At 36.2% G+C, this 26,423-nt stretch overlaps 1 protein-coding gene across 4 annotated transcripts in view; it reads left to right on the top strand.

The window, feature by feature from the left end:
• LOC112046728 (zinc finger protein 608) overlaps nt 1–26,423 on the top strand; it is a 195,254-nt gene that overhangs the window by 56,603 nt on the left and 112,228 nt on the right. For all 4 annotated transcript variants that reach the window (XM_052887859.1, XM_052887860.1, XM_052887858.1 and 1 more), the window contains one exon: nt 4,508–5,305. In XM_052887859.1, coding sequence (XP_052743819.1) covers nt 4,568–5,305 — 738 coding nt within the window. In that variant the 5' untranslated portion in view covers nt 4,508–4,567. The remainder of the gene's footprint in view (nt 1–4,507; nt 5,306–26,423) is intronic.

Below are 26,423 nucleotides of genomic sequence, written 5' to 3'. Positions count from 1 at the left end.
AATTAGAATAACAAATAGGTATTAATCACAATAACTTTGAAAACTCTCGCATGTTAAAAGTTACAACCTTACCCGCATACAATTTCGTAAAATTTTCAGCGTGGTAAAATACTACAAAAAATTTTCTCATGTGATGATTAAATACCTGCGGCAATCTATTTTTATTATTTAAATCTAAATTATATTACATATAAAGAGGAAGAATATGTAGAAAAAACACCATTCAATCCATTGTGAAGTTTAATATTTAATGAGTATAGTTAGTAAACAGGCCGCCAGACACGTAGAGCTAATGATGTCAATAAATCAGACATTAGGTAATAACGATCAGCGATAAAATATTTCATCCATTTAAAAAAATCCTTACTAATCGTGACATGGTGTTCTTTAAGGAAAATTCTCCTGCTATTCATTATTCCCTAGTCCTTCTCCCGGTTAAGGGTTACCGATCTTTTTGATATCCTCACTCCCTCCCATCAACGCATCACTCATCATTCCCTTAACTCTCTTTGATCTCCTTTTTGCCCTTCACTTTCATATTTTATCGCTTAAGTACATCGACCTCCGATTTAATAAGAAGTCCGTGTTTTAGTAACATTTCTTTCAAAAATTTTCATGCTGTCGTTATAATAAGTACATGTAATTAGCCTGGATTTTTAAGAGCACTAAATACCACACCTACAATCTACATATCACACGTTATAATTAATGAGGAAAGCCATAATAGTTTTTGAAGAAAAATCTACAGAACATTTATATTACAATAAAATAAAAACATACGTGCAATGGCATACCCATACCTACTATATTCTACACTTGATACATTTAGTATTTTAGTTTTCCGCATCGAATTATAAAATGCAGTGATAAAAAGAGCTATACTTGCTTTAAATCATACCTAGTATCTGTCTTTTAGCATATTCAATTTGTAACACCTATTACTGAAATGATATCTTAAAAGCGTTTGTAATAATTTATGGCACCGGATTCAATCCCTGGAAGTGAGAACTCATCGTCTTAATGATATCAATAAATCAATCTTTAGAGAATAGCCACATTTTAAGCACCTTACTCAAAAAACATTATTTCGCGCTAAGCTCAGAGGAAAAATTATAAATAGTTTAGCCGGCCGTGACTCATGTCTTATCGTTTATTGCCACTTATGTACACTTATATACATTTTGTATATTATTTAAGCGTGTCGCGAATTCACATAATATTCTTATTGTACCTATTTAGTCATTTGCTTATAGATTTTTTTGGTTTGAGTGTTATTTAAAACAATAGTCATGTAATAATGGTAGCGTAAAGTGAACACATATCTATTTTAATTAAATACCTATCTAGATTTAGGTTTTGCAATTTCTCACAGTTTATATTATTAACAGTTTAGTTCTATACTAAAGCTAAATTCGATGTGAAATGTTCATCAACAAACAAATTAAAAATGAGGGTATAAATCGTTACTCAGTCTACACCTAATAATAATTTTAATTAATTTCATTAATTACACATTTAGTTAATATCTTTTGAATAACATTTTATAAATAACAATAGGTAGGTACATAATTTTAAATAAATTAGGAATGAAATGACATGTATTTTCCACGTCTAGTTCGGCTTTATTATATAAAATCTCGTTTTCGTGATACCTAATATCTATGGTCTTTGATCTGCGCTTCGGAAATAGTACCTGTTTTCTATTTCAAATTCTAAGCGTAATAAACAAACATATATTTAAACATTCATGATTGTAGTATCTTTAGTGCACAAGCGCTAACACTGGTGCACTATCCCTCGTTCAGATAGGAGATACGATAATACAATGCGGTTGTAATCTATATATAAATAGTTGGATGAACGAAGCACTTTAATATTTATTACACAATATATCTGTTATCTCAGTTATCTCAATGGTAATCCAACATTAATAGATTCTGATAGTAATTACAAATCACCGGCTTATAAATAAGAGACAGGTTCCAAGAAAAACATGTTAATGCCAGTTGTAAAGTGCGGTCACGTCTTGCTTCGATTAATTGCTTAATTACCATCAGTAGCTCGCTTACAAGACACCGACAAAGTAACGTAAGACAAAGTACTTGCTTCCTTTAATCATACCATTTTGTTTTATGGGCCTGTCCGGTTGGGCAATCGTGTTACGTCTCTGATATTTTAAGCCCTCTTTACAGTAATTAGTTCCAATTATGAAGATAGTTTATTCGTTTTATCACTAAATATTTGTCTTGTACCTTGTACACAAGATAAAAGACAAATATTTGTTACTGAGATACTTCATTTATGTACTTTCTGATATCAAACATTCATTTATAACGCACTCTTTACTTAATTTTATAAAAAAAGAATACATTTCACAACTTTTTTGTGCATTGTTTTCAGTTGCATAATGTAGGTACCTAAGTAAGTAGGTATGTTTATATACGTGCTAGTTAAAAAAAATACTGTTCTGGTTTCGAAGAGTTTTAACTTTTTACTTATTTAAGCAAATGCATACTTTGCAGGGAAGAATTTATCGCTTATTCGCTTTAGGTCGCTTCGAAAAATATGTAGGTATATCTAACTATGGAAAGGAGACCGACCATTTTGGGCTCAGCACGTTACACAAAAAAAATGACCAAAAATAATTAAAATTGATAGTTGCTAATATTTTTTGGAAATGTGCTGTGTTTTTGAAATCGTGCATTTTATGATGTAGATAATTGCCCATATCTTGATTATGCAACTTTCAATAAAAATGGAATTTTTCGAAAAAAAGTGAGAATTGATTGCTGAATTAATTAATTTATTGTGCTGTGAATGGATGTAAAAAAGCAAAGTTGACCAATCAAAAAACTTTACGTTCTATCATCTTACAAAAAAATGACACTTGTTTTATTTAGAAAACGCCCCATTCTAGATAAAATTTCATGGATCCCTCGCTTACGAACCGTGAACCCCCATTTTTTTTGTTACGACAACGTAGACCCCTGTCGAGTCTCCCGTGGACCCCTTTGGGAATCAATGCCCTAGTTAACACTCTTGTGCACGCCATTGCAAACAAGTTATAGACAAGGTATAGACTATAGTATAAGTAGATACCTATTTGACAACTTGCCATGCCTCGATCGCCACGATAAGATCTCTTTCGAGTTTCACCAGAATCTGAGCCTCACCAAATAACCGGAGTTTATAAGTGGTTTTTATCGAAACATTTGCTGTGATAATACTTAACGAATATTTGTACATATAACTTGCCGACACCCTGCGGTTCCACCCGCGTAATACCCGTTCCCATGATAATACGGCGATAAAATATAACCTACGACACTCACAAATAACTTGGCTTTCTAGTTCCCGTTCCCTTGAGAATACGGGGATAAAATATAACGTATGACACTCACAAATAACGTGTCTTTCTATTGGTTAAAGAATTTACAAAATCGGTTCAGTAGATCCAGAGATTACCCCCCTACAACACTACAAAACTTTATTTACCTTTTTAAAAGATTGGTATAGATGTAGTACATCATTAGCTGACGCCCCGCGCTTTCGTCTGGATAGTTTCCGTTCCCGTAAACATACGTGGATAAAATATAACCTATGACACTCGCAAATAACGTGGCTTTCTATTAGTTAACGAATTTTCAAAATGAGACCAGTAGATCAGGTATTATCCCCTCACAAAACTTTACCTCTTTTTTATTATATTTGTAAGAATAAGAAGTATATAATAAATGTATTCCCGTAAGCTGATCTCTTAATAGCCTCCTTGTAGTAGTAAATACGTAACAATAAATTATCGCTTTGTTTAGTATCTACGTTATGTGCACGTGGAATACAGGATTACTGGGCCCCGAGCTGAGCGGGCTTATCTACGAGGTTTTATGAGTATTTTACGATTATTGCCACTTTGAATCGGTTATAACTTCGTAAGATATGAAATTTCTATAAAGGTATAATTTTAAATGGATGTATTCATTTGAGTTTTTATGGAGCTATTTTAATTTTTACGGCTTTTGTTCTATGTGTTCAATAATTCATATTATAAGAAGGTGTGTTTATTATGATAATAAGTAATCCCACGTAGAAGCTATTCGTCTCTTAACGTAGGTATTCAGCAACTGTGTTACACATACATCTGCCATAATTGCATTAGGCTAGACGCTATTCAGAGAGTGCAATTTTGCAGTTGAGTGTGTGCACTTTAATCAGAGGCTAAATGATAAACCCTAGAAGGATTCCGCGTGAACATACGATACGTAATGTAACAATCGTAGTTGCAAACCCTTATTAGGTGGACCGAGGACTTCAAGCGGGTTGCAGGAAGCCGCTGGATGATCGCGGCTCGGTACTGCTCCATCCATGCAAGAGGACTATGTCGATGCATGAGGCCTATGTCCAGCAGTGGACGTCTATCGGCTGATAATGATGATGATAGTCACATCAATCGTCGTCAATTGTAATGATTAAAATGACAGTATGTTTGAACGTGTGTTGCAACTTGCAGGGCTACAATGGTGTGGTGGCGCGCGGGGCTGCGGGGGGCGGGCGCGGGCAGCCGGCGCGCATGGCGGCGCCAATGAGGGAGGGCGCGCCGGCCGGCGGAGCTCGCCCCGCGCCCCACGCGCACCCCGCCAACTTCGAGTACGATGACAACGAGTGGGACATCGGCATCGGCGACCTCATCATAGACCTCGATGCCGACATAGAGAAGACCGACGAGGCGGGCGGCATGGCGGCGCGCGCCGAACCCGACGCGCAGCGCACCGCGCTCAAGATGAAGATCAAGCGCACCAAGCCCGGCACAAAGAGCTGCGAGGCCAAGCACGAGATCGTTAAGTCGAACGAGATGAACGGCGAGCCCAAGCCCACGCCTACCGCCGCGGCCGCCGCGCCCGCGCCCGCGTCCGCTGCCAAGCGCGGCTCGGGCGGCCACCGGCGCGACAAGGCCCGCGACAAGCACCACCACCCGCACCCGCCGCACGACGTCAACGGCGTGGCGCGCGTGCCGCCACCGCCCAACGCGCCCGGCCCGCCCGCGCCGACGCCGTCCGCGCCGCCGCCCGCGCCCGCGCCGCACGCGCCGCACGCCGCGCCCGCGCCGCCCAAGCCCGAGCCCCGGCCCGTCGCGCGGCTCGAACCCAAGCCCGCCACGCCGCCCTCGCCGGCGCCCGCTGCGCCAGCGCCCGCGCTGCCGGCACCGCCCGCGCCCGCGCCGCCCCCTCCCGCCAAGCCCGAGCCCGACGACTCGCGGCAGGAACACGCTGCGCAACCCCCTTTGAAGAAACAGAAAACGGAAACCAAGGTAAGTTTCTAAGTAAGGTAAATCTAGAGATGTGCCGACTAGTCGGTCTCATTACAAACAACTAATCTGCTAGTCGGCCAAAGTCATAATCGGTACATCACCTCATTAAATTCATAAGGAAACAATTCGAGCAATTCTGACATCGAATCGAAACATTTCGAAGGCTCACTCCTCATCACCATGTGCCATGCCTTTTGTATCACTTGTTATTTTCTCTTAGCAGCGTTTCACAGAGTCAATTTCACTCTGTTACATCGTCCAACCGTTTGCCAATGCAATTTGTCAATGGCGTCCGATTGCTCCTTTTCCCCAATATATTTCTTTCTAAGATAAATCTTGGAAGCGAAAACTAGGGTCTCTCTGCAAACAACAGTTTGTATTATTTAGACATTTGCTCGTGAATGCAAATTCTTCTTGTACGAACATTAGATATCGTCTGTCCTAAAAAGGTTACTTTTAAGTAGTGTTGGGCAACCACTAAGAAAGTAAAGTTATAGTCTGGTATGCCAAAATTGGTACATATTGCTTATTACCTAAAATGTTAGTTAGCAGCTATTCAAAACGCGATCGCTTCACATGTCATCGATCAACGCGCATTATCGTAATCAAAACTATTCCTCATGGTATTTTAAGCTAACAAATCTAATTAGGTCGCGCACAGGGCGTGGTATTTGAACAGCTAACGTTCAAAATTTTCGATTGTCAATGTGCCTTCACATCGACAAAGTGATTCGCAGTTTTTATGCTCTATGTCACACGGTATGATCTCATCTAGAATCTAGACCTGGTATACGCGTACAATCACGTATTGATTCTGTCTATTACCGACTAGCAAAATATGTATAAACTCTTTATATCGCAGGAAAACTTATTTCTTTAACATTTATATAACTTTAATAAACTCGTTCTTGTAAATTATTACTCTACTAGCGGACGCCCGCGACTTCGTCCGCGTGGAATTCAGTTTTTCACAAATCACGCGGGAACCATGGCTTTTTCTAAAAAATTAAGTCTGCCAATCCGCATTTGCCTATCACTCTCATTCTGAGAGGAGAATCGAGCTCAGCAGTGAGCCGAATAATATGATGATATCTAAGTCGGCAGTGCATAAAGATGGTCATATCATATAGCATATCATAGCAGAGATAATTTTCAAGAGCTAGAGAGAAATATCAATTCAAATCAAATGTAGTGATTGTCATCCGACGTTGGTACTCGTGTATTTATTTACAGTACACGATATAGCATCCTTGATCTAGATACGCGACGCGCACGATTGTGACTCGATTTGTTGTTATCATCTGCCCGCGGCTACGTCACATCATTGTACGTTTCGTCTAAAGCTAGCCACACACCATCCAATAAGCCCACATGCCTGCAGCTAATGGTTTGAAATCCGATATCTGATCGTGTGTTGGTCGTGATGTGCATGACATTATATAGATCGCGACCAGCACGCGATCAGTGTTAGTGGTACAAACATATGGACTTATCGAATGGTGAGTGAGTAGTATAGGGTCGTATAATAAGACAAATCATTACACACACACACACAGAGATTATTAGAAAAAGGACGGAGATGTAACTTAAGGCGTACCTTTACCCGGTTATAGGCGTACCTTTACCCGGTTATAATAATATTACGAAATGTTTGTTATAAAATAGGACAGTTGTGATTAATCGCACCGGTAAGGAAAACAATTTCGAATGAATCAGTATTATGTAAGAACATTAAGAAAACTCAAAAAGTAATAAAATCATCATTATTATCAGTTGGCCACGTAATGAGATCCAATCAATTACAATATAATCGCTAATTGTCCGATAGCACTTATCAGACGTGTATCTGATTGTTTCGTGTATTTAATTGCCGGGGCTTAGGGGTGTTTGCCGGCTTGATTGAGTGCAAACGGTGGGGTGTAATCCGCGCTGTCGCCCGCCGCGGCGGTTCATTAAATCACCCCCTTTCCACCCCGCTTCACCCCCTAGGAATCTCCCCACCACCTCGGCTCTCTCTTTACAAATTAATGCGATTGCGGCCGGCTCTACTTATCTCCCAATCTATACTGTTACACTATTTAGTCTGACCCTGATTCGTGTTCAATTATTCGATGATTTTATTAATTATACTAACGACAGTCTAAACAAGGTTAAGTTAATTCGTTACTACTGTTTGTGTTTGTAAAGAAAATCACTAGTTCTACTAATACTAATATCAATAGTATATTATATAAAATAATCAAATGAAAATTGTGTGTCTGTATGTTGAATAAAATTACTCACAATGGGTGGAAAAGAATAGTAATAGATATAATTATAATAATTTTGGAATTGTACCTTGCAATTGTTTCAATTGCTATAATATATAACCTGGTTGGTTATTAATTGTTCGATTTATACAGCTAGGGTTAGTTTAGGATTTGATATTTTCTGAATCAAAAAACGTTCATTTTCTAAGTTAAGCCTTTACTATTTTATACTGCGTCATAAAATATAATATTAGATCACATTAAACGGCTAACACGGGTCTCGAAAAACATATACTTATTTATAAACATAGATTACATTAAAACCTCAAATTTGTTCGAAAGTAAAGTGAACTTTAAACAGTAGTGATAAGATACACTTTACTTTAGAGAATATTGAGGTTTAAACCTCAATCTATGTTTATGAATACGGGTTGATGGGTTTTAGTATTGGACGTATGCAGACAAGAAATGGTCGACCACTGTGTTTATACAAAAAATAGTATCTTACGTAAACGAAGTCAGCTAGTCTTGTAGGTAGGTATATATTATTTCCATTTCTCTCCCTGTTCTAAATTGGCTTTCTCTTTAGTTATTAATGCGCTTGTGGTCCGGGTTACTTATCTCCCAATCTACTCGTATAAATTATACATTACAGTAATCTGAGCTAAATCATTCGATATTCTAATAGTAAATCAAATCGTACCTTAATAGTAATACCACTGCAGAAACAAGAGTAAAGAATTAATGCAATTAGGATATACTTACACACAATAGTGTGCACAAGGTCTAACAAGGTGCACGTTCAGTTTATACAAAATGGTACAATGATTATTTTATACTATAGATATGTTACGTGCCTACAAATTCACCGGAAAAAGTGATCCGAATTGAGCGACTCAACTAAGCGCACACATGAACAATTTTGTGTTTAATTACAATCTATTTTTATGTAAACAAACAACTCGGCATTTTAGTAGACAATTTAGGTATTATGTGTTTAAATATTTTGCGTTGTTTAATAAGTGACTAAATGTAATTAAGACAATTATCTATGCACATTTGTCCGCCTATGTTTCGATGTGATTGTGCCCTATCTATAGTATAAAATATCATTAAAATGGGTTGAAAATGGTATTCCTTCTCCAATGTAATGAGTCCTCAGGATAGGTAGTGTGTTTTTACATCTATGAAGTGCACGCCTACACAAGTGCAATCGTGTGATGTAGTAAAAATTGTTGTCTGCTAGTTTTGCACATATCAATGTGTTTGGTCACGAAAGTATTGACCAATTTGGTTCCATCAGTGTCTATTGCAAACCATACGTAGTATTGGATGTCACGTATATGAATGCATGATTTATGTTGCAATAGGTTTTTGCGCATGTACACAATGTTGTATAATGTGTGGTAGGTAAAGGGCTCACCAACATTAATTATTATTGTCAGCAAATATTTCGCACCTTTAGAATTATAGAGACAATCCAAAATTTTTATATTTTGACTTTTAGTCAATTAATGGCTTATAATGAACATAACCATCGTCTTTTTAATAAAACATGGGCATATTTTCGTGTAAAAGGAGGTACCACGCATATTTAGTCTTTATCACGCTAACCATATCCCTCGCATGCGTTCAGTTTGAAAGCGACGCAAACATTTTGTACCCATAGCAGGATATTTCCTCTTTATTAGGATTTTTACTGATTTTTCCACGCGGGTTTAACAATGGGGATGATGACTAGGTTTGAATATATTGATTTTAATGATACATTCGGGTAAATAAGGTCAATGTTAACTAATTTATACATAAAAAGCAAAAATTGATTGGATATTTGCAAAATAAATGAGATTATAAAATTTAAAAATCGTAATTAGATGAAAATTCATACAGTTTTACTTTCCTTACATTAAATGTGACATTTTTTAATAAATGAACTATAAATATAAACGCAGAAATAACAAAGATATTAGTAATTTTGTTTAAACGCCCATACAAATCTAACGATCATTAATTGCCTACTACGTCATAAGTTCGTGCCATTTTGTATGGGGCGTTTTTCAAGGATCCGCAGCAGGGCCGCAAATCTGACCCTTTAAATCCCTGTAGCTCCGAAAGTAATGATCGCAGATACCCTGTTTCTTTTACAAAATTGTTTTTCTATTAGCATACTCTTAATTTATATACAATTTAAAAAAATGTCATCATCCCTATTAAACCTGTAGAAATGTTGAAAATCAACATCATGTGTGCGTTTGAAGTAAAAGCTTTACATACCATCCAAGTTTGTACGCAACCGAGAACGCATTAGTGCATACGAGTCTTTCAGTGAGCCCACATTGTGTTACATTGTACTTGCACCTGTTAACGCATACGTCATTAATCAGAAACATGACATGGCATTGTTGCCGAGACTCATCACGGCTGAGCACATCGAATTACTGCGGCAGCTGCTTGAGGGATGATACACTCGCAATTAGTAGCTGAGAGGCGTTGGATTTGTTAGATTATGTGTTGCGGTTGTACACGAAAACGTACGGCCGGGTTCCCGCTATGCCGGACCGGGAGATTTGCCGGACCGATAATATTGCCGGAAGGGCAAGGTGCTTTGCAATTTATACGAAGCTATTCACAGTATCCGGGTCCGGCACAAATATGGAGCTCGGAACTTTTGCCGGGCCGGAGGTGAATACATGACTATCAGAATTTCTCTGGTGTAATGTGAACACCTCTGTCCGGAGTCCTGTCCTGGCAAATCTGCCGGTCCGGTTTTGTGACTGATCTACAATTACTAGGCGATGAGTTGGAATTCTGTAGGGTTTTAAAATAGATTACCCTTCCTCATTCTGTGTTTCCTAATTCTTATAATTTAGGCATTCTTAAAATAAAAGAGAAGGTACCTAACCTACTAGGCAAACTATCCAATCATAATATCTTACCATTATTTGAAATGATGGTCAAACGCGAGCCTCTAGTAATTAAAACTTTTTACCGAAGCATTCCTGGGGATATCCCCTTGTATAAATAAAATAAAATAAAAATCTAGAATAAAATTGTGAGCAGCGATTGCTACTCTATCGTTGGTAGGCACTTAACAATGGCCTCTTTCCTCACAAGTGTAGAAAAAGTGGCAGGATCGCAAAAGCGGAAAACCGAAACCCATGGCCACCATCTATAAAGCAAAAACAATACGTAACAAAAATAATAAAACGATATCTATCTTTATTATTCAAGAATATAATTATAGTTATTATAAACTTGAAATAGAATAAATTACATATCTAAACAAAGGATTAAGAAACGCTAGAGTTATTCATAACATAAAAAAATCTTCTTGTTGTATCGTGATCTAATGTTGATTATTATAATCAAAGGAAGAAACAGGTGTAGCTATTGATAGCGCTGTTAAATACATTTTGCGTAAAATTTACATGATTTACTGTTATATACTTGAGTGACTTTGCATAATTCATATGTTATTATCTCATCGTAAAGTATTTTAGCCCTGTGTTAATATCATATGCATAGGAGTTGTATATTATCTATCTATTTTTGAATTATTGTCTGTGTTGTTGGTTTGGCTTTTGAGACCACGGAATTTGCATTGAATTGTTGAATTGAATAATTTTCATCGCGGTTAAAAAGACGCCTATGTTCTAATCGACACTACAAACCTATCATCCAACTCCGTTCAGATGTTCTCGATATAAAAATGGTTACTTTCATTACGAATGTGCCTGACCTGTTCCCGTAGTTGTAAAAATTGTACTCGTTTGTGGTAAACGATCCTTAAGCTTTAAGTAAATAAATCAAATCGAACGAACAAAGCTTTTACTTTTGTTGGGGAAGATCGGTAATTTACGTTTGCAGTACAAAAGAATAGTATCGATAATAATTCATGTATTCAATCCTCGGATAGTTTCGCAACAGTGTCTCACGTTACCGTAACCGATGTATTTTATGACAAAACTAAATTGCTCAACACTCAGCCAGGAAGGAACTTTGAGCGTGGAAGGGTCGGGCCTCCCTTTGCTTTTCTTGCCATTCGAGGGGAGCAGTCTCCGAAATTCCACTCATTAATCACTGTCGAGGGTGCTAAAAATTTTCTGAAGTCTCCCAAAGTGCTGCGGGAATCAATTTAGCGTTCTCTAAGGTCTAGGGCTGACGGCCGACAGTATTAGAGCACTAATTCAATATAATATGTACACATATTCTAGAAGAGAAACTGCCTAGAATTCACTAACATTAAACTAATGTTATATTAGGGTACGCTATCTTAACGGTTTCGGATAAAGAAAGCAAAAAAACGCACATTTACTTTGTGACACACAAGAATACACTCTATTTTTTTTTTTCATTTATATTTTTAAGCTAAACGTTCCCATAAATAAAATTGGGCCATTAAGAATTCTCTGATTAGCTATATTTAAAACTTTCGAGTTAAAAATCGGTTTCATCATTCAAATTCGTTATTTTTATAATGCCAAATTGCACGTCAAGCTACTTAATTTAAATTAAAATTAAAGCAAGTGGAATGCGTACTTTGTCTGCTAGAATGTAACATGTTACGTTATTTTGTGTAAATTTTGTAGCAATACGCACAAAATTATATAACATGCACTATGCACATAGGTAGGCGTTCTGATGTGTGTTTCTATAAGTTCAGTATTATTGTTGCGTATTCAACGTACTTCCGTGGTACAAGATGTTACAATAAAATGCAGTGTCTCTAAGTGATATGTGCATGTATGAAAATATTATGTAATACCTATTACTTTATATGTTTCATTGTTATTTAACATGATGTGTTTAACTGTTATCGCTTTTGATAATAAAGTTCAAGATTAAATTGCTTGTTTAGAACGTTCATTCATATTTAAACTTTACTCCAAACATCTCTATAAAGAGATTTTAACCAATTTAGAAAATTATGGATATTCATAAAATCGTTGGTCTGTTTTATACCTAATGCATCTCAAACAGCTACAGGGAACCAATTATACGTTTTAGAAGTCGGAAACTTCCGCGGCGTGATAATTAAAGTCGATATCAATTTTAAAATTCACCACTCCAACAGGCATTGACTGTGACATTGCGTCGACCGTTTTCCTATCTAATTGTGTCATTGCCTTTGTGATCGCGCAATACCTCTATTCTCTATTACAATTATTGAGTTTTCACATTTAACACTTTCGTGTTATGTAGTCTTAGTAGATTTCGTCCTCAGAGTATACCTAACGTATATATTTTTTTTATAACAGTATTACAAATTCGTACAGTCAGCAGATTCTGACAATGTATCGTTTCAATACCAGAGTTAATCAAGCTTCACTTTGACTTATGTGCGCTTCTTACCTACCTACCCTAAACCTACACTTCGTCGCTCCTTTTTGCCGTGAAAGACAAACAAACAAACAGACAGACCGACAGACACACACACTTTCACAATTATAATATTAGTATAGATAACTAGCTACTCGTAGCCGCGACTTAGTCCTCGAAAAAATCAGTGTAAAGTTTCATTGTGCATGAGAAGTTTTTTATGAGGTAACCCTTAAAAATAACTATAAATATGTAATCGCGAGCTTTACTATTGAACTTTATAAGAGAAATAACCCACAATGTATTGTTTTGTTTTATCTAGATAGGATAAGCATTGGGCAGCGTTTTCAATTAAAAAAGGACGGTTTTACTTTTTCCGACACTTCCAACATTTATTGTCATATTTCAACCGATTTACAGAAAACTTTACTCAAACCTTTCTCCGGTGCAAACAGCATGAAAATCCACTCAAGTTTATAGCAAACAGACTGATAGAACGTTATCCAGAATTAAAATCACCAAACAATTCACCTCGACAATATGAGACATTGATTTGCCAAAATTGCTAGCCGAATTCATTTCATTGTGTTATTGGCTCCATGCTTTAAAGTTGTTTTTTTTTATCGTACATCTCTATTATGTTATTCAGTCGAATATGAATCGCATCAATAAATAAATAGGGTGCGACCCCTGTCAGTGAGTATTTTTTGCTCCATAATATAATCTTCTTTATTTAATTTTTTATTTCATCAAACCGGTATGTTTAATATCTGGTATGGGGTTATCTAGACACGTGTATTTAACGAAATGAAATTATAAATTTATTAGACGCTTACTAAGAATTTGTTATAATTTATAACTGTTAAGCCGTTACATTTACAGGATTAAAATTTTTATAAAACAGTGCTCAGTAATACCAACAGTGGTTTATATAGCACTATGGTTAGGTTCAATATGGATTTTGTAGAATAATAAATTAATAAATAACTCTACGTCTACGTCATATTAATACAGAGCAGTGAAAATGGCGGAACACAGTTATAGTGAATGGATTTAAATGATTTTTTCATTTCCTAATGCTGTATACCAACCTACTAAAAAATTCATCCATGAAAAATTACAAGCAGTTTTTGAGTTTTTAACGAAACTTAAACGGTAACTAATTAATATACTAATACATACATAGTACATAATAATTAATGTGAAATGTTCTATGGATATAAATCGAAGCTATCGATATGTCTCATGCTCTACCAGACATGGTAACAATCTAGGATACCGACTGAGAATTTTAGCTTTTTGACCCGTCAAACCTAAGATCGTACGATAGCAAAATAGCTAACCACGATACCAATGAGGCGGCCCGTATAAAATACACCGTGCGAATCGTCTATAAAGGAGCATTACGTCTAATACCACCGTGTCTCGGAACGAGGTTAATATCTCTACCTCGCTCGATCATACTGATACTGATAGCTCGGAATAAATTAACATGCTGATTACCGCCCGATCAGTGTTCTCACTCAACCGCCCGCTAACTAGCTCGTGTGGATTAAATTAATGCGTTCATAGTCTGTGCTTTGAGGTAGAAACTCTCCCATTAATATGTCATCTTACGTAATCATAGGAGCTTTGTACAGTGAGTCATTAGATGTTTTACAACTTTGGTCTATTGCCGTTTATGATTGCCGGGTCGTGCCCATGAAAGATTATTGGATATTTCTATAAAATGGCGCATTCAAATTTTCGGTTGGTTTGTTGTGTGAAATTGCTCATCAAAACATAAAATCATGGTTTTAAACATCAAATTGTTTACATTACACACACAAATTGCATCTTATGCAAGCTTTCTTTCTGAAATAGATTATATCCATGTTAGTGGAGCACGTTGACTTAAATTTAGGAATCATTTATTATCTTTTGCATCTTAATATAATCTTTACCCAGTGAGCTACCATGACGTTTAAATAAACATTTCGTTAAAACAACGATGATCAAATACGAAAAATGCGATGTAGTTGCTTATGTTTTTAATCATACACCGAAATAAATAATAACCCTGCTGGTTATAATCTTTACCTACACTATGATAAGCCTAAAATCAAAACATGATACTGGTTGGTCTGTTAATAAAAAGACTTAAAAAATATTAAATGGTCAGGATGACGTTATTTTATTTTATGTAGGCTGTAAGTATTATTAGTGCTCCGGACGGGATGTTATTTGCACAAAGCAACGCCAGCGTGAGTGATAAATTCTGATGAATTTTTCGCTTCAACGACTTTATTTATATCCCACAGCGGACGTATCGCGTTACCTGCCTCGGGCATACCATCATTCATTTCACAAAAACGTTATTGCCCCGACCAAAAGACCCGTGATTTCTGTACCCACTTAGTACGATATCGTAAACGCAAACAATGATGGTATTCAATTTTCGAAATAGTAAAATTAAATTAAAATCGTTGGTATGTTTTTGCGAAAACAATCAGGCTAGCTGCTCAGCTTGGAAATGCAGACAGGCATTCTTGGCACCATTTCACGCTTTTATAGTAATTCGTTTTGTAAGCTACTCGTTTTATGTTATAACATTTTCTCTTAGCCCAGAATAATAATAGATTAGAAAACACGCTTACACGGAAGAAGTATGACAATTTTACTTGTCACCATCGTCATTATCAGTTTATTTAAACGGCCCACGTTTAGGTAAGGGAATATGGAGCTTAGACCCACCACGCTGCTCCAATGTTACTTGTGTGTTATAATTTTTCAATCCAATAAAAGTTCGATGTACGAAAACCATCGACGCTTGCGAGCTTAGTTCGCACTAAGAGTATTGCTGCGAATTAAAATTTTAATATCGTATTCTCGTACGTAATTGATTGATGTGATAAAATAAATCGCCCCACGGGACAGGTTAGCCTGCAGATAGAGATTGCGGAACGAATCACTACAGTTATTACATTGAATGATTTTCAATAAATTATAATTGTTCCCGCGCTCGTTTATACCGAATTGATAACTTCGAGAAAAACAAGCACGTTTTCTGATTGATATTTTTATACGTTGCATTAAATTCTGATGGAGGTATTTTTTGCGTCATTTAGAAGTTAGTTGCTTGTATTGTGCACTAAAAATAAATAGAGCTCTTGATGCTGCACTCTATAGTTGGAAAACCCGCGTTTCGTTAACCGTTTCATATCAAGACATGTGTTTGTAATCTTGAAGTTAACTCAAAACTCCTAAATCGTAAGAGTCTTACGATTTAGGTACACGCCTGATCAGACAACTCGAATTAGTATTTCGAAATGACGTTCCACCCTTTTTATATAGCATGACCACTTACAATCATGTGATATGGCAGTATCTTGTAAAACAGGAATCGGAACAATATGTACCTACAACTGAATTAACTAATTAAACTATGAATGAATTTCAAAATTTAAGCGGATCTAAAAGTACCATTATTTTGCCTCATAATGCAGAAAGGTTGTGCGACCAGGCGCGCAGAAGGCGTAAGGAGATAGCGGCAGCTGTCGACTCTGTTACTGAGCGGGTAATTATTATTGGCGTAATTAGGATGTGAGGCCGGGCAAAGCCCGCGGCGTCGACAGCCTGTGCTCTAAACAAACGCCATTATTATTTCCGCTACACGTTATAACTACACAGATTGTTAGCCGTTCGTGGCTACTCGCTTATTATGTCATGAACAATTGAAATGGTAATAAATTCCTCGGCGCTCAGCAAATTGATTCAAAATTAATTACGTCGACTGTTTGCCAAGCAACTCCTTTCGCGTCGACATCGATATTCATCACGTTTACAGTTAGGTACACGTTTAACGGTCCGTACAAATGCGTTTATATTAGTATTACTTAATAGAATTGGCTATTTAACAGTTCGGTAATTACGTATTAATCTTTTAAGATCTCGAGTAACAGGTTTCAATGGGCTTTCAACAATGTATTTTGGAGTCTCAGTTGTCATAAACTCATTTAAGTTGGACGGTTTTCGGTGTATTTGGATCATGTCGGGCTACAAGCTGAGTTGGGCTTGTAAGCGATCGATCGGTCGAGCGACGAGTTTGCGGTTTTGTCTGTGGAAGCTGTAATCCGCAGCCGGCGTGTAGGTACCTGGGCCGTCTCTTTGTTAGAATGGAAAGTTTCTCCGGCAGATTTGTCGCGGTAAACGCTCGCCAAATATATAAACACCAATGTTATTTCTAGTTACCGCTTTCAGAACTTCGGCTTTGGCTCCGAACGAGCAGTTTAATTTGCGGTACCAGTTGCAAAATGAATAAAACTACTCGAGGTTGTAAAAGCGAAGTTAATGGTTGGGGAGCCGTCGTTTTATCATTGCGATATCTTTTCAAGCGTAGTTTATTTCATTTAATGCCTTTGATGTTACGCGGGGAGCATAAAATGTATGTGACTACGTATAACGAAATGTGATATTAATTAAACTTAAAACTACAGAAATTCCTGGCAATTTACAGTTTTGTCCTTGTAAACAAATAAAGGTGGTTTCGTTCGGCAAGGTTCCTTAACAATATTAACAGCAGATGTGAAAGGGAGATGTTTTCAACTAAAATAAACCCGACAAGTATTACACAAAATCAACAAATCGTTTGCCCGACTAGTCAGCAGACTAATAAAACCTTCACAGATGCAGGATAGGGGAGCCGGGGATCAAAAGGCGATTTTTTGTTACCTTTTTTTTATAAGCCGCTATTTTGCCCTCTTTTGTGCCCGTGTTGTTTACTAATGGGTTCTGTTCGGTTCGACTTGAGATAATAACTTTAGTTTTTTCTCGCCCATGTGTCGAGTTGAGTTTTTGCCTCCGGAAATGCGAGAATGCTGTTTGGTCGGATTAAAATTTATTTGTTGATCTTGCGGCTTAATCTGTGTGGGGATTGTTCGGCGTGTTATTTTTACTCGGAACTTGCTCTTTTATAATGTACTCGTGGGTACATTTTGCTCATGTTTTCGCTTTCGGGTTTCGCTTATCTTTTAGTGCAGAGAAGATAAAGCAACCAACTCTTAGCAATGTTACTTAATATCGTATGAATATTCATTCAACGCTAACTTTAGCATAGGTATATCCTAAACAGATCTTCATTTAGGTAAGTAAAGTAAACGACGAAGACAAAGGCATTAAACGCTAAACATACTCCTTTAGTTTTAAAGATTATTGTGAACAGATACTTCCATAACCTCTCCTTAAATGTTAATTCCTGTATGTTGCATTTAAAGGCTTGAACTGAATATTTCACGTTAGTTAATTTTCATATACGTAGGAAGTAAATACATTAATGGATGTGACGTTTTTTTTAACTCAACTGACTCGACGTTTGTTGGAAATAAAAACAATTTTACATTTTTTTCTATCTGTAGAAATCTGTTTAGAAAACCTACCTTTTAATAATATACTAGGATAGTAATAGAAAGTGTCAAAACACTGAAAACATTAAATTAATTTAATAAAGGTGTTCAGAATTTAAACCAATTTGTGTGGAACTAATGATGTGTTTCAACTCGACCATTAAGGTCAGTTTTAATTAACCCAGTATCGCCTATTATTTACGGACCCGTGTTAGTGGTTCTTATTTTTAAATTGTGCTTGTCACTTCATCCCTTAATGTATACGTTGATTAATGAATCAATTCCATTTAATTACAAGCGTGTGTTATCACCCCTCCAATTCTTCATCGGCAATATCCACGGCCATTTTCGTTATCGCCGCTTAATCAATCACCGCTCGTATAATTCCCCAATATCCTGCGGTCCCACTAACAATTACACATGAGGGTCCCGTATCGCCTCTGCCCAGTCCTGTATAGGGCAATGACATAAATTGTCACGAAGGGTCTCTCTATGTTTTCCTGGTCATCCACAGTGTTTTCAGATTTTATCCCGTAAATATTTTGAAATCTTTGCCACATTTGCGTTGTAACCGAGTCAAAATAATGACGATAAAAATTTCAACAGTGCGATCATGATATTCTGGAATATAGTGAACTAAAATAGTAGATTGAATCGGGCATGTATTTGTTCTATTCTTATCTCAAGTGATGCCAAAATTCTGACTTACAAAGTTGAAATACTTTGTCGTAGTCTCGCACATGTGTGACATAGAGCATATTATATTTTTATTAGAGTTTACATGTACCAACATAAAAATCGAATTGAAACAAAGATTATAATGAACAGCATTATCATTTTTGTTAACTAAAACTAAAATTTGACGAAAACTCGGACACAAATCTGTCTTTATTGCTATTGTTTCTAATATAGGCTTTTCGTTTAATTCAAAGAGAATATAAAGTCATGTTTAAATAAAACTCGACCAATATTTTTATAATGAAAGTTGTCACCAGTTTTCCATTAATCAAAAAAAATTATACAACAATAAAAATACCCAGTCAGCTTCTGTAGGATTTTGCTCGCATATAATACCGATGAGAGGAGTCTCAGATTGCTGTCGACTCGACAATCGATATTCAATCTCTTTTGACGTTATGCGCCGCCTCTCCCTACTTTTCTTACTTTGTGTCGACGTTTAGCGCAACAGGAGCGTCGTTCGCTTAATCGACTCTGCGCTTTTTCATTACATTCTTTGCCTTCAAATTATTTTCGACATTAACTTTACGTTTAAGTAGTCATAATAATAAAATAGCCTTTCATTTTCATAATGAAACAATAAACTAAATATAACATAGAATAATAGTTATAAGTAGGATTTTTTTTGGGCTCTATTTGTCATTCAATATGGACCCCACTACAGGTAAAGGCCTTCTCCAATTTTCCCATGTCTGTCGTCAGTTACGTTTTACCCAATTTTCACCGACTTTTTTAATTATTTCATCAGTCCATTTTTCTTTAGGTCTCTTTTCCTTTTGTTTGTTGGTCCTTGCCATGTAGTTACCTCCTTTGTCCAATTTTCCTTGTCCAAACGTGCAACATGTCCTGCTCATTTCCACTTTATTTTTTGAGTGTTCTAATCTGTTATTTTAGTCGTTTTTCTTATATCTGTATTTCTTTTTCTTTGTAATCTTTGTATGTTTAATTATCTATTTTAAACAGAGCTTTGAACAAAGTCATCATGCCTCCTGATAATCATGTCTGTGATGTCAAAATTAGTGCCAGAAACATTTTAGGGTTGAAAAGATAATTCAAAAGTCTATTTACTATTATTAGGATAAAAAAAACGACATTGGCAGTTTTTATATTTTGAATTACTGCATTTTTATTTTAATATATTTTTTTAATATGATCAATAGGACATCAGTCGAGTCAGTAATAGCTAATTCTGTAACGTTCCAGTAAGTTATAAACCGATTTTAATAGTATTAGGTTATTATTGTTAGCCTTCTGTTATAGAGAAGTAAGGTCAAATTCGTTTGTAATATAATTCATTAAAATAATATAACGTACGTATTACTTTTAATTAAAAGTGTATATTCAGCATAAATTAACATGAATTTGCCGCGTTGCCTTCTTTGTTAGTTTTTATCGGATATAAATTTACATAGGAGCCACTTTATCTTTTCACAAACGTGTGTATTTAAAATATTTGAATATTTTATAATTTAAAGCTATCTTGAGTATTACTCAATACTCATTAGTATTATAAATATTAAATACACTATGGCATTTTTAATTAGACGCTGGTTTGTCGTTCTAACAAGCATAAATTACTTGTATTGTAAGTATATTATGTATTCGAATCGTTTCTTATGCCGACATATTATAAGCTAGTCAGATTTACTTCGATCAAAATAATGTTTGATGAAACATCATTATAAATTATATAAATAAACTTATAGTGATAACACAGCGAATATTTGGCAATTAACTTTTTTCTATTATCTTTTAATTAATTTATAATATGAACTGCGGAGCATTGTAAATACAAACCTTGTATGTATATGATATAATAGGTATGTATCTTTTTCTTAGTCGTGCACTCTTGGTAGAGTCGAGGTTTCTTTATCGTCTATTCAACTTAGCAATTCTCATCTGAGCAATAGATGGTTATATCGCCATTGACATATAAATATACGTTACAAAAGTAATACTTAAAAATATTTATCAAAATTTTCCGCCCAATGTGCCCATTACGCAGGCGGCATTCCCGCGTTGAATTACGTTTTTTGAAACTAATTTTTTTTTAATTCGTTGCACGAGAAAGCTGCCTGCACGGGGTCGCCTGTTGCAAAATATACTTGGGAATTTAAAATCAGAAAGCATAAATTCTTTATCCTACTACATTTTAAGTAATGTAATTAGGCATTCACATAGTAATTAACGGAATGGGGACACGCCGCGCACAGATATCAGTAGCGTGTATTAAGGCAGACCCACGTCATTTATCCCAAGTTATAATTGAAAGCTTGGCATCTCGGGTCTAGGAGCCGGCTGTATCGCGTTATTAGGCGCGCATACGTAATTTGTTTGTTAAAGACGCCGGCACGCAGTTATACCCGCTGTGAATAATTTAAATTCATCCCCACATTGTGGGGTGGTGGCCCCCCGTATCGATTCTGAGTGAGCGTCTGTATGCCGCAGCGAATGTATGCTCATATTACGGCCACTTTCGGTCGGGCTCTGTTCCCCTGGTACTAGAGTGCGCGGATTCTCGGCTCGTCGGCTGAGCGTGAAGCCCGACGTCGTCCATCCAACAACAACAACTATGCTAGACAAGTTAGCTTGCTGGGTTCTGCTACACTGGTAACCGCAGGAGGGAATTGAAATTTACGAATGAAATGAAGCTTTTGTTAAACTTGAACCTTTTTTTAAACAAACTAAAATCAAATACATTTTATCTTATTCCCACATCATTTCATTAAAAAGGTATCATCGCACATGTGTGGCAAACATTAATAAAAAAATATCATTATTAGGATAAATTTATGATTTCGTCGCCTACCTATTTGCTTTTGTTGATGAAAATTTCATTCAAGAATGCATTCCACATAATATCGGTATTAAAGTTGTATAAAAGTTTAATCTAAGTTTTATCTGTGGATATAATAATTTATATTATCAACCCTAACACAGCTCGGCGGGGTTGGCTGGATTTAGTAGGTAGGTATTTTATTGTGTGCACAAGCGTGTGTAAATGTTTGAGAGCCAGCGTATTTCGAGATACATGACAACGGATTTAGGTTCGGCCTTCTATATTTATTTTCCAAAGTGATTTCGTTTCAACATAGCGTACGTCTTTTGGACAGTAAATAGGTACCTACATGAAGTAATGCTTTATTTCTGTTTGCACGTACAGTTCTCGCGTAGTTTTGTTAAATAAGCTTATGATTTTGTCATAGACTCCATTACCAATAAGTAGTTGCCGATATTAATATGAAATCAATGTAGGTAGGTACTCTACAAAATTTCTAGTAAAATATTGTGAATGACAATTTTTTACTAGAAATTTTTGAAACTAACACAATTTTGTCACCAAACTCTTTTATTAACTAAATAACCGAAAATTGCAAATCTTCATTCGTTTAGAAAACCTTTTAGTATTAACCTTCATACTGGAAGTAAAACTATAAGAAATTCTAATGATGTTAATTATTGCAAATTGGTATGATTTTTTAAAAGAGCAAATGTTTAGTTTCTTACCGGCTCTTCTCAGCAGAACCTGCCTTCCGAACCTGTGGTAGAGTCTTTACAAATAATCATCCTTGACGTTTCAAAAGTGCTTGAAAACTAAGCTTACTTGAAATAAATGAATTTTGATATCTTCTCTCATGGGTTTCTCGCACACAGTCATAAAGTCCTACCATGACTTTAGTTTACACACCAGCATTCGGCAATATTACTACACATATTGTCAATAATATTGACACTATTATTGCGTGTGTATACTACTTTATAGATACACTTTATTTTAAAAAAACCAAGCCATTTTGTAATACACCAGCTATTATAAATAAACTAACTACGTCATAAATAAATCCCCAATCTGAAACCGTGTACTATTGTTTGAGTTGTTACAAAATATTTATTATTCCGCTCCACCAATAAAACAATGTCCGTAGTAAACTAAGCGGGGCGAACATTTATCAGGCGTTATTCCAAAAGCCCGTTAATCTGCCGCTAATTCGGAATGTTTACCGTAATATTTTGATGCTTCACTTAGCCCACGCAACGCCGCCGTCCATTTCAGAAGTTATAGTTATTAAGCCGGCTCCAAAAGTTTGTTTCTAACGCAAATGATAACGTTGGGTCGACTAGTAGGTAGCATTGCCACTAACTTGCGATCCAACACTGCACTCCATTTCAGAAGCGATAGTTATTAAGCCGTCTCCAAACGTTCGTCCTAAAGAAAATTACAATGTTGGCTTGACTAGTTGGTAGAGTTGCCGCCATCTTAAGGGTCAACACGGCAATCCATTTCAAAAGCGATAGTTATTTGGGCGGCTCCAAACGTTGGTCCTCACGCAAATAATATCGTTGGTCAGAAATAACGTTATGTTGACGTGTAGGTAGAGCGTTTTCGCCAACTTGCTATTCAACACCGCTGTTTATTTCAGAAGCAATAGCTGTTAGGCCGGTCCCAAACGTTGGTCAAAGGTTAGTACACCCAAAAGTTGGTCAAATGGCATATGACAAAACTGGTCATAACCAACATTGAGTAAACTTTGCATATAGAAGCGTTGTGGCCAACGTCGCTGTATTTTTTAGAAACGATAGTTATTAAGCCGACTCTAAACGTTAATTAAAATATCTGTGACAACGTTGGTCATACCGCTGCGCCATTGGGGCCAACTTTGGCGCCAAAGTTTATTTGAGAAGCGTTGGTTATTACCCGCACAGAAGCCCCAGCGACTTTATGTAAAACTAATTATTACCAAGAGATGATACTTTCCACAATGCACAGTGTATTTACGAGTATGTTATATTTTATAAATAAAACAAGACAATGTGTCATTGTAAATACACTGCTGTAAATGTTTACTATACTTTTAAGTATATAACAAATACCATTTAACTTTTTTTGTAAAAATAATTAAATTTCCTATGACAATAAATAGATTGTTGCTATTGCATAATAGGCCATTTAATAGTAGTCGTTAAAGAATTCAACATTATCATCCTAAGCCCGCCAATCCTTATTGGAGTAGCGTGATGTGTCTAAGCTCCATATCCCCTCTCCTTTGAGGAGGGAGGTCTGGCCAATAGTGGGCCGTTAAGATAGGCTGATAAAGATGACTAATATAATGTAGCTGTCACATATATTCGTGATATAAAATGAACATTACGCAACGGCTCTCATTTCGTTCCCATTAGAAATGTTTTGGCAACTTTGAATCAAATGTCACATACTTTAATAAATCGTTTGTGGCGTCGTGTTTCCACTGCCAACGCCTGTCAGACACAATTCCCGACGACATGACGGCTAGGCTTAATACAAATATGAAAATCTCTATTTATTTTATGTATAAGAAATAAATTTATTTTAGTTTTTCAACTTTACATACGAGTACAATTAAAAATATGTTTTAGCATCATCATCATCATCTCCTTACCCTTATCCCACTTAAGTGGATCAATCTTTTCCATTCGTCTCTATTACTCGTCAACTCATCATCCACTCCTTTTACACACATGTCCTCTTTCACACAGTCCATCCATCTCTTCTTTGGCCTTCCTCTCCTCTTATGTCCTTCCACTTGCACATTCGTCATTTTTCTAGTAAAATGACTTTCCTCCCCTCGTATTACATGTCCATACCAAGCTAACCTTCTACTCCTTAATTTTTCTGTCACTAGCGCCACCTTCAGACTTCCTCTTATATACTCATTCCTTATTTTATCTATTCTTGTCACACCACACATCCATCTCAACATACGCATTTCGTTCACATGTATTCGTTTACTATCCGTCCCTTCCACCGCCCAACGTTCTGATCCATACAGCACGACAGGTCTTACTAAAATTTAAAAATATGCTTTAACAACAAACTAAAATAGTGATTACTGTGCATCCGGTTGATATTCCTATAAAACAGCTTGTTTTGTAGCTCCTCTAATGCCCTGCAGTGAAGGTCTTCTCTAATGTTTTCCACTTATTATCTTCTCTAAGTAGATATGTTATCCTAGTAGTAACCTCGTTATTGATACAAGTTGGGAGGAGGATAGTTTATCAAAAGTTGTTACTAACCAGATGTTTTTTTTAAATGTTGCTTAATTAATAGTTATACCACTTAACAGCCACAATGTCCTACAAAATGGCGTGGTTCATTATCTCTTTCCGACGCTCAGAAATATTCATTTCCTGGTAACTCAGTTAGCTACCAGAATCAATAATTTTCGTAAATAAAAAAGTTGACCGTCTCATCAAAACGAAGCTACTCACGAAAAATTAATATGTGATAGTAATCAGTTGTACAAAATGTTCTACGGATCCCTGACTAGAAGTAAATTTACAGAACAACGCAATATTTTTTATGAACATTTAACCTCTTTTAACAAAAATGTTATCACACTTTCGTATCAGACAACAAATGGTTTTAATAACCTACAGACAAACATATTGATAGTAATTAATTTTAATTATCTCGTATAAAGTGCAACATTATTACTAAGTTGCGAAAACAAAGTAATAAAAGTCTAAATAAATATAACCTTAGAATGACTCCATAAAATATTTACCACCGCTTGTGCTGCGTCAAATGTTGCCAACTATACCGTAAGCACCCATTTCGACCTCTCTGGCAATGCTGTAAAATATGAACGTTAGTGCAATACAGACAAAATGCTAGTCTTTGAGTACTAATTAGCTAACAACCGTACTTTGCCTTTATAGTTATGCCAGTTTGATTAATACTAATTGCATTTCTACAAGTAATAATTTTGTGTCATTATAAATCGCGTAGTGTTATGTGTGGCTAAATCGAAACATTCATTCACTCGTTTGACATGCTGCCAACTGGATCAAAATCATCTGATAATTATCTTTTCATCTGTGCAAAAGTAAGCAACGCATGCGAATTTTTTTCTAATTCGCTTTTTCTCTTCTAAAAATTGCATATAGTCCGTTTGTCCTGCGTCAAATGTTGCCAACTATACCGTAAGCATTATCATTCTTGACAGTTATCATTTCATCTGTACAAATTAACCAATGTATGGTAATTTCTCTAATTCGCTTTTTCTCTTAGTTGTGATAAACCGGTTATAGTGGGTAAATCTAAAAATTTATTCACCTAAATGTAAATTGTAATAATCCACACGAATTCTTAATTTTCGCTCTAAGGCCGTGCAAAAACTTAATATGTAAAAAATTCATGTACGTAGTGGCTAAAGCCAAATTATTCATTCATCTGAATGCTGCCAACCTTTGTCTACGGTCGTAGGCACCTACTAATTATATCGTTAAATCTAACGAAATGCAATCAGTGCTTGCAAAAGTTGCACCAAATCTCACGAGATTTTAATTCGTCGCACTGAAACCGTAAGGTATCTGAGTATAACAATTGTATATCGTGATGGATCGCGTAGTGGCTAAATCCAAACACCCATTCACTCATCCGACGCGCTGCCA

The sequence above is a fragment of the Bicyclus anynana genome, chromosome 20 (assembly GCF_947172395.1).
Source record: "Bicyclus anynana chromosome 20, ilBicAnyn1.1, whole genome shotgun sequence".
In the NCBI taxonomy this organism is placed as follows: Eukaryota; Metazoa; Arthropoda; class Insecta; order Lepidoptera; family Nymphalidae; genus Bicyclus; species Bicyclus anynana.
This window is presented reverse-complemented; position numbering and strand designations above follow the sequence as displayed.